The 14,017-nt window shown below is 40.3% G+C and overlaps 1 protein-coding gene across 1 annotated transcript; it reads right to left on the bottom strand.

Moving 5' to 3' along the window:
• Positions 1-6,740: 6,740 nt before the first annotated feature.
• On the bottom strand, positions 6,741-12,793 carry LOC140558677 (B-cell receptor CD22-like). Its single transcript, XM_072682711.1, has 5 exons — positions 12,658-12,793; positions 9,436-9,798; positions 7,602-7,652; positions 6,863-6,920; positions 6,741-6,756 (listed from the first exon to the last, which is right to left on the bottom strand). The coding sequence occupies exons 1-5, from the start codon at positions 12,701-12,703 to the stop codon at positions 6,741-6,743; spliced, it is 534 nt and encodes a 177-aa protein (XP_072538812.1). The 5' UTR covers positions 12,704-12,793.
• Positions 12,794-14,017: the final 1,224 nt, after the last annotated feature.

Raw genomic sequence — 14,017 nt, 5'->3', positions numbered from 1 at the left:
ACATTCCGATGCAACCAATTACGTTCACATGCTTAGTGAGGTGCACCTGTGTGCACATGATCTCTCAGTATATGCACACCTTTACTGAAAGGCCCCAGAAGCTGCAACACCATTAAGCAAGAGGCACCACTAACTAAACACCACCATGAAGACCAAAGAGACCACCATTAACCCTGAAGGAGCTGCAGAGTTCCCAAGCATCTGTCCATATGACCACAATAAGCTGTACTCTCCACAGAGCTGGGCTTCCTGGAAGAGTGGCCAGAAAAAAGCCTTTGTTCAAATGTATGGAGGAAGGTGCTCTGGTCAGATGAGACCAAAATGTAACTTTTTTTGGCCACAAGTAAAACGCTATGTCTGATGCAAAACCAGCACCGCTCATCAACCTTAAAACACTGTCCCCACAGTGAAACATGGTGGTGGCAGCATCATGCTATGGGAATATTTTCAGCAGCAGGGACTGGGAGGTTCACCTTCCAACAGGACAATGACCCAAAGAATACTGCTAAAGCAACACTTAAGTGGTTTAAGGTTAACATGTAATGTATTGTAATGGCCGAGTCAAAGCCCAGACCTTAGTCAGATAGAGAATCTCTGGTCAGACTGTAAGATTGCTGTTCCCAAGCGAAAACCATTTAACTAGAAGGAGCTGGAGCAGTTTGGCCTTGAGGAATGGGCAGAAATCCCAGTGGCAAAGTGTGGAATGTCTCCTAGAGACTTATCCAAAGCAACTTGCAGCTGTAATTGCCACAAAAGATAGATCTACAAAGGACTGACTTTAACAATAAATAAAACAAAATAACAGAAAACTTCAGTGTGCAAAATTATTCACACAATTTTGCACACTGAAGTTTTCTGTTATTTTGTTTTATTTATTGTTGGCTTTACAATAAAAAAAGAATCTAAATAAAATGATGTGCAGGTGTGACACATCCTAGATTTCAATGAATACGTGGACAAAATTGTTGGTACCCCTTGGTTAATGAGAGAAAAACCCATAATGGTCACAGAAATTAGCAAGACAACCCCTATAGAGGAGTGGTTCTGCAGGGGACGACCACAGGCCATTTCTCTGTTCTCATCCTTTCTGTCTGATGTTTTGGTGCTCTCACCCCTAGAGGTGGCATGACCCACAAAAGTTGTTCAGGTAGTGCAGCTTATCTAGGATGGCACATTAACGAATCTGCCAATTTTATCTGCCAACCTGCTGAATCTGCTAACCTGCACAGTGTTGGGCTGTAAGCACAAGCCTCACTTGTGGACTAGGGATATCAGTGGCCTTCAGGGATCAGCCTCCTCCTGATTCTTCAAAAAAGGAGGTAGCGGTCCTGCTGCTGGGTTGTTGCCCTCCTATGGCCCCCTTTGTGTCTCCTGGTGTACTGGCCTGTCTCGTGGTATCTATCCCATGCTCTGGACACTGTGCCGACAGACACAGCAAACCTTCTTGCCACATTTTGCATTAATGTGCCATCCTAGATAAGCTGCACTACCTAAACAACTTTTGTGGGTTGTAGACACCGCCTCATGCCACATCTAGGGGTGAGAGCACCAAAACATCAGACAGAAAGGATGAGAACAGAGAAATGGTGTGGTCGTCCCCTGCAGAACCACTCCTCTATAGGGGTTGTCTTGCTAATTTCCTCGAATTTCTACATGTTGTCTGATTCACAATCAGTGTTGCTTCCTAACTAGACAGGTTGATTTCACAGAAGTGTGATTGACTTGGAGTTACATTGTGTTGTTTAAGTGTTCCCTTTATTTTACATTTACATTTACATTTATGGCATTTAGCAGATGCTCTTATCCAGAGCGACTTACAAAGTGCTTTGCTATTTACCCAAGAAAAACCTCAGCTAGTTAGAATAGACTAATAATTCAAAAGATACCTCTAAGCTTAGACTTTGCTAAACACAATACAATAAGGTGACCATAGTACTCTATTCGTCCAAGTTCTCTCTGAAGAGGTGGGTCTTCAGTCTGCTTTTGAAGACAGCGAGCGACTCGGCCGTTCGGACACCCAGGGGAAGCTCGTTCCACCACTTTGGTGCAGGACAGAAAAAGCCTGGACGCTCTTTATAGCAATCACAGTCCTCCATCATGCTGGGTCATTTTTCTGGGTAATTTTTTTTTCAGTGCTGAGTAGGTTGTGTGCAGCCCATCCAAAGGGTCAGTAACGGTTACAGTAACAACCCAGCCAATGTGCCAAGTTTCAGTGTTACTTAACAGCATGTAGTGTATAGTGTACACTTTATGTCCAGAAGTTTGTGGACACCCCTTCTACTGAATACATTTGTCTACTGTAAGTCACATCCATTGATGACATGAATGTACAAATGTACACACACACAGCTTGTCTAGTCCCTGTAGAGGAGTATTGCCAATATAATAGGACTCTCTGGATCAGATAAACAACATGAACCTATTGGCACCATGCCAGGCATGGGCTAGAGGGGTTTAAAGCCCCCCAGCATTGAGGAGCTGTGGAGCAGTGGAATAACTGCATTCCCTGGAATGATGGATGGTGCTGCAGCCAATACTTCTGGGATGAGCTGGGGAGTTTGGGATGAAGTGGGGTGGTGATCACTAATGCTCTTGATGCTAAATGCAATCAAATCCTCACAGCAATGCTTCTCCAGAATCTATTAGAAAACCTTAATTCCTGGACAGTAGAGACAGTTACTCCAACACAAAAAAAGAGTTTCTCCAGCTTTAATACCCTTGATTTCAGAAGATACAACAAATTATCAGGTGTCCCAATAATTTTGTCAATATAGTTTACATATAGACAGACAATTTACTTTTTAGTCTTACGTCATTATAATGAGGATATGTTACATTTCATATAATGAACTTTATTTTCTGAGCTGTTGACTTGATAGAATCAGCTAATGTACACAAATGGACAAAATTGTTGGTACCCCTCAGTTAATGAAAGAAAAACCTTTAATGGTCACAGAAATAACTTGAATCTGACAAAAGTATTAATAAATAAAAATGCTATGAAAATGAACAAATTAAAATCAGACATTGATTTTGAACCATACTTCAACAGAATAAAAAAAAAACTTATTAAACAGGAATGGACAAAAATGATGGTACCCCTGAAAATAATGTGACCAAAGGGACATATTAAATAAAGGTGTGTCCACTAATTAGCATCACAGGTGTCTACAATCTTGTAATCAGTCAGTGGGTCTATATATAGAGCTACAGGTAGTCACTGTGCTGTTTGGTGACATGGTGTGTACCACACTCAACATGGACCAGAGGAAGTGAAGGAAAGAGTTACCTCAGGAAATTAGAAAGAAAATGATAGACAAGCATGTTAAAGGTAAAGGTTATAAGATCATCTGCAAGCAGCTTGATGTTCCTGTGACTACAGTTACACATATTATTAAGAAATTTAAGATCCATGGGACTGTAGCCAACCTCCCTGGATGTGACCACAGGAGGAAAATTGATGAGAAATCAAAGAGACGGATAATACGAATGGTAACAAAAAGAGACCAGAAAAACTTCTAAAGAGATTTAAGGTGAACTTCAAGCTAAAGGAATATCAGTGTCAGATCGCACCACCCCCTTATTGTGTGCTCCACAGTGGACTTCATGGAAGACGACCAAGGAGGACACCATTGTTAAAAACAAATCTTAAAAAAGCCAGACTGAAATTCGCCAAACTACATGTTGACAAGCCCCAAAGCTTCTGGGAGAATGTCCTATGGACAGATCAGACAAAAATTTCACTTTTTGCCAAGGCACAACAGCTCTATTTTCACAGACGGAAAAATAAAGCATATCAAGAAAAGAACACTGTCCCTACTGTGAAACATGGAGGAGGCTCTGTCATGTTCTGGGGCTGCTTTGCTGTATCTGGCACAAGGTGTCTTGAATCTGTGCAGGGTACAATGAAATCTCAAGACTATCAAGGGATTCTAGAGAGAGATGTGCTGTCCAGTGTCAGAAAGCTTGGTCTCAGTCGCAGGTCATGGGTATTGCAACAGGCTAATGACCCAAAACACACAGCTAAAAACACCCAAGAATGTCTAAGAGGAAAACATTTGACTATTCTGAAGTGGCCTTCTATGAGCCCTGACCAAAAGCCTATTAAGCATCTTTGGAAGAAGCTGAAACATGCTGTCTGGAAAATGCACCCTTCAAACCTGAGATAATTGGAGCAGTTTGCTCATGAGGAGTGGGCCAAAATACCTGCTGAGAGGTGCAGAAGTCTCATTGACAGTTACAGGAATCATTTGATTGCAGTGATTGCCTCAAAGGTTGTGCAACAAATTTAGGGGTACGATAATTTCTGTCATCATTTCATATTTTTTAATAATTCTGTGGAAGCATGGTTGAAAAGCAATGTCTGACTTTCATTGGTTGATTTTCATAGTATTTTTATTTTTTATTACTTGTCAGATTCAAGTGATTTCTGTGACCTTTGTGGGCTTTCCATTAATTAACAGAGGGCTACCAACAATTTTGTCAATGTGTTTAATATATGAGATGATATGATGTGTATTATAGAGCATTTATTTTTACACAAATTTACACAATTACACAATTAATTTCACAAAATTAATAAAGTGATTCTGATTCTGAAGAAGCGAAAGAACTGGACTGTTGCTTGGTGCTCCAACATCCTCCTTTCAGATGGTAGTAAATTCTGCATTTCATGTGGAAATCAGGCTCCTACAGTGTGAGAGGCAAAGAATTCAAGATCTCTGAAGTCCAGTGTGAAGTTTTCGCAGTCTGTGATGGTTTGGGGTGCCATGGGCTCTGCTGGTGTTGGTCCACACTGTGTTTTCAAGTCCAAAGTCAACTCAACGGTCTACCCGGATACACTGTGTTTCCATTTGCTGCTGACCATGAAATTACTGTACTTGACAGCCAACTCTCTGGACCTGGATCCCGACTTAGGATCGCTGTTTATACAGGACATAAATGTCAGCCCAGTAGGGGGCAATGACACCTCATTTATTCTAATGTCAAATGCATCAAGAAGAATTGGATGAAATGTAGAATATTGACTAGAATATAATTTAAGTTACAAACCCAAAAGTCTTTTTCACACTTTAGTCTGAGTTGGATATTTATTATATTACCTTTAAGGACTCTCAATAGGCTTGACTAACTCATATAGCACTAAGCACACCAATGCTCATCTTTATCTGTGAAAATAGAAATAATTAACTTTAGTAGGTTAAAGATGAGTGGATCACACTCATAGCATTAAACGGTCAAAACAGCAACTTTACAGGTGAAGAAAAAAAACATTTTTTGACCTTCAAAGCAAATCTTGTAAAAAACAAGTTGAGGAAAATATATTTTTACATCCAGGAGCTTTAAGAATATAATAAGGGTAAATACGCTGGTTATGATCAGTCAGGGGTCAGTGCACTGTAGATTACTGTGGTATAGAGACCCTCGTCTTTCTCCTGGTCAGTGCAGACAGACCTGCAATCACACATAAACTTATCAAATTACTGCAATGCAGGTGATGAAGATGAATGTGGAAGATAAAGAAACTCAAAATACAGTGAAGACTTTTAGAATTTTACACTCTTCTTCTCCAACCACAGAGAGATCCAAACTCACAGTGAGAGCTAACCATGCTAAAGTACAACCTCCAAACATGGTGGATGTAGTTTTATACACTGATACTGTAAGTCAAAGCCCTCCCTACATTGACAGCAGTTGATGTTTTGGACCCAGGTGAATCAGAAAGGTACTGTAGATGTGATGGTCGGTCAGGAGTGTCCTGTAGATGTTATGGTGGGTCAGTCAGGAGTGTACTGTAGATGTGATGGTGGGTCAGGAGCGTACTGTAGATGTGATTGTGGGTCAGAGGTGTACTGTAGATGTGGTGGTGGGTCAGAGGTGTACTGTAGATGTGATGGTGGGTCAGGAGTGTACTGTAGATGTGATTGTGGGTCAGGAGCATGCTGTAGATGTGATGGTGGGTCAGGAGTGTACTGTAGATGTGATGGTGGTTCAGGAGTGTACTGTAGATGTGATTGTGGGTCAGGAGCATGCTGTAGATGTGATGGTGGGTCAGGAGTGTACTGTAGATATGATGGTGGTTCAGGAGTGTACTGTAGATGTGATTGTGGTTCAGGAGTACACTGTAGATGTGATTGTGGGTCAGGAGTGTGCTGTAGATGTGATGGTGGGTCAGGAGTGTACTGTAGATGTGATGGTGGATCAGGAGCATAATGTAGATGTGATGGTGGGTCAGGAGTGTACTGTAGATGTGATGGTGGGTCAGGAGTGTACTGTAGATGTGAATGTGATTTTAATGTGGCTGATATTTGCTGATCTACTTTGTGGTGTCACATAAATGGACAGTGTTTGACGCAGCAGCCTCTTTTCACTGAGCATATTCATTTGAACATGTTTAGGGACTGTTACAGCACCACCTTCAGTCTGGTACAGTTAACCCCACCTGTTGGTTGTGCACTGTTCTTCCTGAAACACAAATAAAATAATTCCTCACCTCAGTGTGTAAAGGACAGCTGTTGAGGCTAGCATGACTACAAGAACTCCAACCCAGACCAAGGCTAAAAGACGGGACCCAGCTGATGATCCTAAACCTTTTTTAATAAATGGACAGTAGTTACCAAGTAGACCAACAGCTGAACTCAGATCAGTTACTACAGCAGCAGTTAGGGGTAACAGCACCCACTGAAGCTCCACCATAAAGACTGACCCACCTTTAAAGTTAATGCTGAGAGTTTCAGATCTCACAGTCTCGTCAGTCTTCAAAGCACAGGAATAACTCCCAGAATCGTTCACAGTAAGAGCAGGAAGGTGGAAAATGGAGCCTGATGCAGGTAAACGCTTGCTGTCCTTAAACCACACAAACTGTAGAGAGTTGTTTGAGCTTGTGCAGTTCACAGCACAAGTCAGGTTTACAGAGTCTCCTTCCTTTAGAGTCTCGTTTCCAGACTGTCTGATCACCTGCAGAGCTTTCAGAGAGCAGGAGAGAGTCCACATGAGGACATCAGGGTTAGGAGAGCATCTCCACATTAAACCAGTCTGCTGATTTCAGAACACAGTGATGAAAACTGACCCACTATTACTGCTTTATTTATATACACTAACCGGACACTTTATCAGAAACCCCACTCTTCTAGCTCCACCTTGCTGGTGTTTAGTTAGACACTGTAGCTCAATTGTCTTAATGCTCCTCTAGCCCTTATAAACACACACAAATCCTCCTAAACTTAAATTTAAATAATTTCTGCACATTTTTATTTCCATGTTTTTTGTACAGTTCAGTAAACAAACATTAGTATTTTTAGAATGTGCAGAGGAGGCAGATCTTGGATTCTTATAGGAATTTCTGTTCCACCCAAAATGATGCTGCAGTGTCGGACATAAAATAGCGCCAGAATCCAGCTGCTGCATCATTAAAGGTCCAACATAAAATTTACATTAGAAACTTCTTAAAACTGTATTTTCTGTGCTCAGTTTTCATTGGCTGTAGCTAAGACCAGATTAGTCGGTGACCAGTATTCACTACTAGATTACTCTGATAGTCAAGGTAAGGCTCCTCACACACTATTCTTAACTCTGCAACTGTCAAATCTGCAGACTAGAGCCAACCAGAGTCCTGGCATGAGTTTCACCATGAACAACTCTCCCAGTTCCACCTGTAGGTACCATTGCTTACCAGTAGGTGACAGCACCACCAGAAACTCCCAATGCATGTTTAACACCAGAAGAAGAAAATGGGTGTGGCTACACAGGTGATAAAAAGACTGTCCAAACAAAGAATTAACCTCTCTGAGTTTATCCACCAAGGTAAATACTTAACAGAGAGAAACAAAGGAGCCATCTACCATTAAAGGTGCACGTATTCGTCACTGTACAGTGTGCACTGTACAGCGAAATGTGTCCTCCGCATTTAACCCATCTGGTAGTGAACACACACTCACACACACACATGTGTTAGGGGCAGTGAGTACACACACACCCAGAGCGGTGGGCAGCCAACTCCAGCGCCCGGGGAGCAGAGAGGGTAAAGGGCCTTGCTCAAGGGCCCAACAGCTTGCCGAGCCCGGGAATCGAACCCACAACCCTGTTATCGATATCCCGGCGCTCTAACCGCTGAGCCACCACTGCCCCAATGTTTGTCCTAACAAAGGACAGCCAGCTCTTGATGGGCCAAGCTCTAATCACCTTAGGAGCTTTTAGAATTTCAGCTGGACGTCTGATCAGCATTTCCACAGCTACTTTCTTCAAGTCAAGCTTGCAACGGGTGGTCACGACCTGAACGAGAGTAAAGCGAACATTTCCTTTACTTGCAACTGTGAACTTTTCCTGGACCAGAAGCCAGAAGGACGAGCATTCCCAGAAGCAGTACCTGGACGGCACGTCAAGAATCTTCATTCTTCAAGGAATGGTGAAAATTCCCTCAAATCAGCTGAGGACGACAACCACTGGATATTTGAGAAAATATCCGTCACGTGAGACTGAACTTTAACATCTGGGCATAGTTTAACAAAAGATTTCTTTATCTTTAGGTTTAATGCAAAATGGTTTAATTCAAATGTATTATTTATTTTTCTGAAAGAACCAGTAACTGTTAGAACTCATATCTGTGAGCGCAGCAAAATAAATCTTTGCATGCAACCTCTTTCTTAACACTAGAAATACAGCCACATTAGTCTTATCAGCAGCTTTACACATGTTCTTACAGTCAGCTTCACTCTTTGCTCTAGCTGAAAGCAGAAGGAAGACCGACTGACCTCATTTACATATAGTGGCGACCGCCATATTTAAACATTTAAACTCCGCGCCTTTCTCTTCCTTTGTTCTGTGGAGTTTAAAATCTCCGCCTCTTATCGCGTCATCACGCACCGCGAACGCGCACACGCGCATATTCTTTACATTGTTTAGCGCGCACTCTCGCGCACTCTCTCTCTCTCTCTCTCTCTCTCTCTCTCTACCACACACTCTTAGCTAACCATCTAGCTCTGAGACATTGTAAATATACTGACTGATGGTGTAATTTGTGTTTAGTGTAGTTTGTGTTAATAAATGCTTCATTTATTAACACCAAGTTGTTCTTCTTGATCTCATTTAATACTGGTTGTTGCTGTAAAAAGAATTCACATTTATTAAAACCTTCAGAACTCAAATCATTAATATAGCTTTCTCTAGTTAGAAATTAGTGATAAAGATATTAATGATTTGAACATATATGAGACTGATTTAATTAATTAATGAGACTGATTTATTTAATTATTTGAGAATTCTGAGGCTGGGTATCCACCCAATTTATGATGCCGTTGTGAAAACGTGCCCATTTCCCCCACACACCCTAGTTACAAGATAGGGGTTTCTAATAAAGATATCCAGAGGAGGAAGTATGAGTGGGGTATTATAATAAAGATGAATAATGAGGAGCTTTATGTTAATCTGAGTGCTTACCTCCAACTTCAAGAGTCACTCCAGGGTCACCTGTCCATTTACCTTTATCCTCATTAGTTATAAATCTGAATCTGTACACTGCAGAATGACTGAACTGTACATTCCTGATTAATAAAGTACAGTCTGACTGTTTGTCTCCAGCGTACTGAAAGACGTCTGAAGCATCAGGAGAGCTGCTGTTATAAACGTGTGGTGGGTCAACACATATGTCTTTATTTGAGTTCATTGAGCACCACAGAACTGTTTGCACATTGTGTGGTTTAGGATAAGAATAATTGCAGGGAATGATGACATTCGATCCTCTCACAGCACAGATCGGCCCAGTATAGTTCACAACCCATTTACTGTTGTCTGAGAGAACACCTGAAAAACATGAGAACAAACATGAAATTAAAGAAACCAGAGAAGATTAAATGTTTAGATATTTAACATCTCCTACTTTTCCCTTCTGAACACTGAAACTGTCATATTTGGGTCTTTCTACTATTTTAGTAGTAAATGGTGACCCTCCGCTCTGAAAGCAGGAAAATGAGCTCACAATAATAAATAAAAAGAGAACACAGAGGACTGTAGAATCCTAAATTAACCAACAAAGCTATATTATTTCTACTTTTATAAAATTCTGTTACTATTATTATTCATGCTGTGTGTAAAATGGAGCCAATCAGCAGAGAACAAATACAGTAAGTAAAAAACTCATGAAACACAATATTTTTAATAAATCCTAGAGCACAGAGCCCCTTATAAAATAAAACAATCCAAAAATTAAAAAGTAATCATCATCATTGTGGCCTGTGCAAAAGTTTGGACAACTAATTTATATATATATATATATATATATATATATATATATATATATATATATATATATATATATATATATATATATATATGAATACTTCATTAGCATTTCAGGCCTGAGGCACATCACCAGCTGTAATTAGAAATTGTGACCTGAATAAAAAATTGACTGACTCTTTAAATTAACACTCATTGAGCAAAAGCTCCTTTATGCAACTGTCTAAAGATCTGAAAAGGATTGTAATCAATTCCCACAAGACAGACGATAACAGCAGGTAAATAAAGCTGAATAAAACCAGCACCACAAAAATGCTGGACAATGAAGCATCCAGAGGAGAGTAGATATACAAGTTCATTCCCATGAAGAAATTAGGAAATAAATAAGATTTGTGCTGCAACTGCAAGAGGCGGGTCCTATGCGGTGATGTCACTTGGCAGCCTGGTTAGACTGTTCCGTTTGTGTGACCAATAAGCTACTAAGAAGAAGTCTTGATAAGACAGTCCTCGCGAGGACCGGCCTCACCTCGACTACACCCTCAGCTTAGAAACACAGCTACAGAGACAGACAGTGACTAGACTACTTCTAGTGCTTTTATTCACAGGCCCACACAATAACAGTAACTAAAGGAAATAGCGCCCTCTAATGTTCATCTATAAAAATATCCAAACTGCAAATATACCACAGTCCTGACATACCCCTGACCTACACTGTAAAAAGAGCACTGTGAAATGTACAGTAACTCGCTGCGGCAATTAGCTAGTAAGCTGCTGTACCTCTGAAACAACAACACCTATAAAATACTGCCATTTGTATTACAGTAATAATCACAGCACTGTCATTGCCATCTATTACAGCAAATATCAGATTACTTTAAAAAGGCATTACATTTTAACACTGTAAATAAAGAACTGTAAAATAATTACATAATAAAATAAAATACATATTGTATTTCAATACTGTAAAATAATACATTCTAAAATGAAGACACTGCTTCAATCACAACAATCATTTATTGCTTTTTTTAAAATAAATATGTACTAAATATATTTTGAGAGAACGGGTTAACGAGCTAACGAGTGCTAGCTAGCTAGTGCACCAACACACATTGCTAGCTAGCTATACACACGGGCGAACACACAATAGTAAAAAAGTAATTTTACTCCTGCACCAAACTGATGATGTTATCAACTAAATGTCAACAAACTAAACTCTATACAATATATATATATTGGCTATCTTTATTGTTTTGCTACTAGCTAACAAAGAAGACCTTCAGCTTCCCTCTCTATGACGATCCCTCTCTACCAGTGTAGTGCTGTGTAGCTAGCGTTATGTAGAAATGCAGTACCATAGAAGACCCTTTAAAGACTTTTGAAGACCCTAATTCATCTCTCAACACCCCTTTTCCTGTTAGCTAGCAACTGAGGTAATTCACCACTAGCATGTGTCTGTTTATGTAGTAGACTGGCTGTGTTCTTTCTGTGTTTATTAACAGTTATGAAAGCTATAAAGACATAATTCTGTCTGTGTGACAATAAATACAATTATCTGAGTTTGCAGTAATGGAAAATGTACCATATTAGCACAGATTAATTATTGCTCAAATTCACATTTGGACCATGATAATAAATCTTGATTTATTTTTCTCAGTGCTGTCACAGAAACGTCAAATAACATGTAGGTTTTTAAGTCCACATTGAGAACGTAGAATTATTTAGTGGCCTTAATATAATATCTTGGGGTATCGCCTCCATGAAACCACCATGTTACCTTAGATTCTAGAGATGATTTAAACCAGTAGCAATTTTTTACTTAAACTAACCAATGAAATCTTTAGGCTGATATCTTCAATTCCCAATTATTACAATTAATCCAATTAGTCCCACAGATTAACCTCAATTAAACATGTCGATTCAGCTCAATGATGGCACCTGAATGTACAAAACATGAGGAGAATATCTCCACCTTAAAAAGTTGAGTAATATGGTATAAATAGTTCTTTAAATACTTTAGACTTTATTTGGGAGTGTCTGACAGTAGCATGCAGAAATCTCACCAGACTTAATTCACCTTAAATTATCTTTCATTTGAGTTTAGTTCATTTAACTCTTCTTTCTGAGCTGATCCTTTCACTGCATTTTAACAATGTATCAATTGAATTCACATTAATTTGATGGATATTTAATTCAGCTTAAATAGTCCTCAACATATAGAAGAGCCAGTTCTCCACTTTTGGGTGAAAAGAACCTGTTTTAGGCATCTCTCCACAGAACCCAATCAGTCCAGTTATTTTAAACTGAACAGTTTTTTAATAAAGTTGTTTTTCGCTGCTCTTCACTTCTGCTTGAGTCGTTACTCAGCTGCAGTAAGAACTCCTGGATATCAGAAACCCGGACAGAGAGAGTAGTAACGCTTCATACCAGTCAGTGGGAGCAGAATCAGAACCCAGAGGTGCAGCGATCCCATCCCTCCTGTGGAGCACGAGCCTCTTCTCCGCAGTAAGTGAAGGTCCTGTGACCGTGTGGATCTGTCGAACTGAAAGAGCTGTTCTCAGGATGCATGTCTGCGTGTTTAAAAGGAGAAGTCTACAAGCCAACAACCACAACTTTGACTCCATCTTTACACCATCAGAAGGAGGGGCTTCATATTTAACATGTTGACTACATCTGTATTTCCCACACGGAAATTAAGTATATGACACATATTCTTATTCTAAGAGTGTTATGTCTATATATGTTAGATATGTTAAGATGCCTACTGTCACATTGTGGTGAACTCCTGGGGAAAGGCTTGTGGCTACCGTGACTTGGTAGGCAGTAAGACCCAGAGACGACACAAACACAGTGCTCAAGGGACCCCGTAGCTTCATTTTGCACTCATCCTTCACCATACTCAAAAGGAAACTTAAACTTACCAGGCCAGTGCCTTAGTATTCACCCCCCTTGGCTTTTTACCTATTTTGTTACATTTTAACTTGTATTTAAATTGTATGTATATGCACACCTTTACTGAAAGGCCCCAGAAGCTGCAACACCATTAAGCAAGAGGCACCACTAACTAAACACCACCATGAAGACCACAGAGACCACCATTAACCCTGAAGGAGCTGCAGAGTTCCCAAGCATCTGTCCATATGACCACAATAAGCTGTACTCTCCACAGAGCTGGGCTTCCTGGAAGAGTGGCCAGAAAAAAGCCTTTACTTACAGACCAACAATAGGAAGCTCGTTTTGAGTTTGCCAAAAGGCATTTGGGAGATTGTTCAAATGTATGGAGGAAGGTGCTCTGGTCAGATGAGACCAAAATTTAACTTTTTTTGGCCACAAGTAAAACGCTATGTCTGATGCAAAACCAGCACCGCTCATCAACCTTAGAACACTGTCCCCACAGTGAAACATGGTGGTGGCAGCATCATGCTATGGGAATATTTTCAGCAGCAGGGACTGGGAGGTTCACCTTCCAACAGGACAATGACCCAAAGAATACTGCTAAAGCAACACTTAAGTGGTTTAAGGTTAACGTGTAATGTATTGTAATGGCCGAGTCAAAGCCCAGACCTTAGTCAGATAGAGAATCTCTGGTCAGACTGGAAGATTGCTGTTCCCCAGCGAAAACCATCTAACTTGAAGGAGCTGGAGCAGTTTGGCCTTGAGGAATGGGCAGAAATCCCGGTGGCAAAGTGTGGAATGTCTCCTAGAGACTTATCCAAAGCAACTTGCAGCTGTAATTGCCACAAAAGGTGGTTCTACAAAGTACTGACTTTAGGGGTGTGAATAATTT

The sequence above is a fragment of the Salminus brasiliensis genome, chromosome 1 (assembly GCF_030463535.1).
Source record: "Salminus brasiliensis chromosome 1, fSalBra1.hap2, whole genome shotgun sequence".
NCBI lineage: Eukaryota > Metazoa > Chordata > Actinopteri > Characiformes > Bryconidae > Salminus > Salminus brasiliensis.
This window is presented reverse-complemented; position numbering and strand designations above follow the sequence as displayed.

Excerpts from the sequence above, each read along its gene's own strand:
- LOC140558677 (XM_072682711.1), bottom strand. The coding sequence starts at position 12,703 with ATGGGATCGCTGCACCTCTGGGTTCTGATTCTGCTCCCACTGACTG. Across the intron at positions 7,653-9,435 it reads AGTGACTCTTGAAGTTGGAG|GTGGAACTGGGAGAGTTGTT; the intron begins GTAAGCACTCAG and ends TGGTACCTACAG. Across the intron at positions 6,921-7,601 it reads TCATGCCAGGACTCTGGTTG|GAGACTCTGTAAACCTGACT; the intron begins GCTCTAGTCTGC and ends CTCTAAAGGAAG.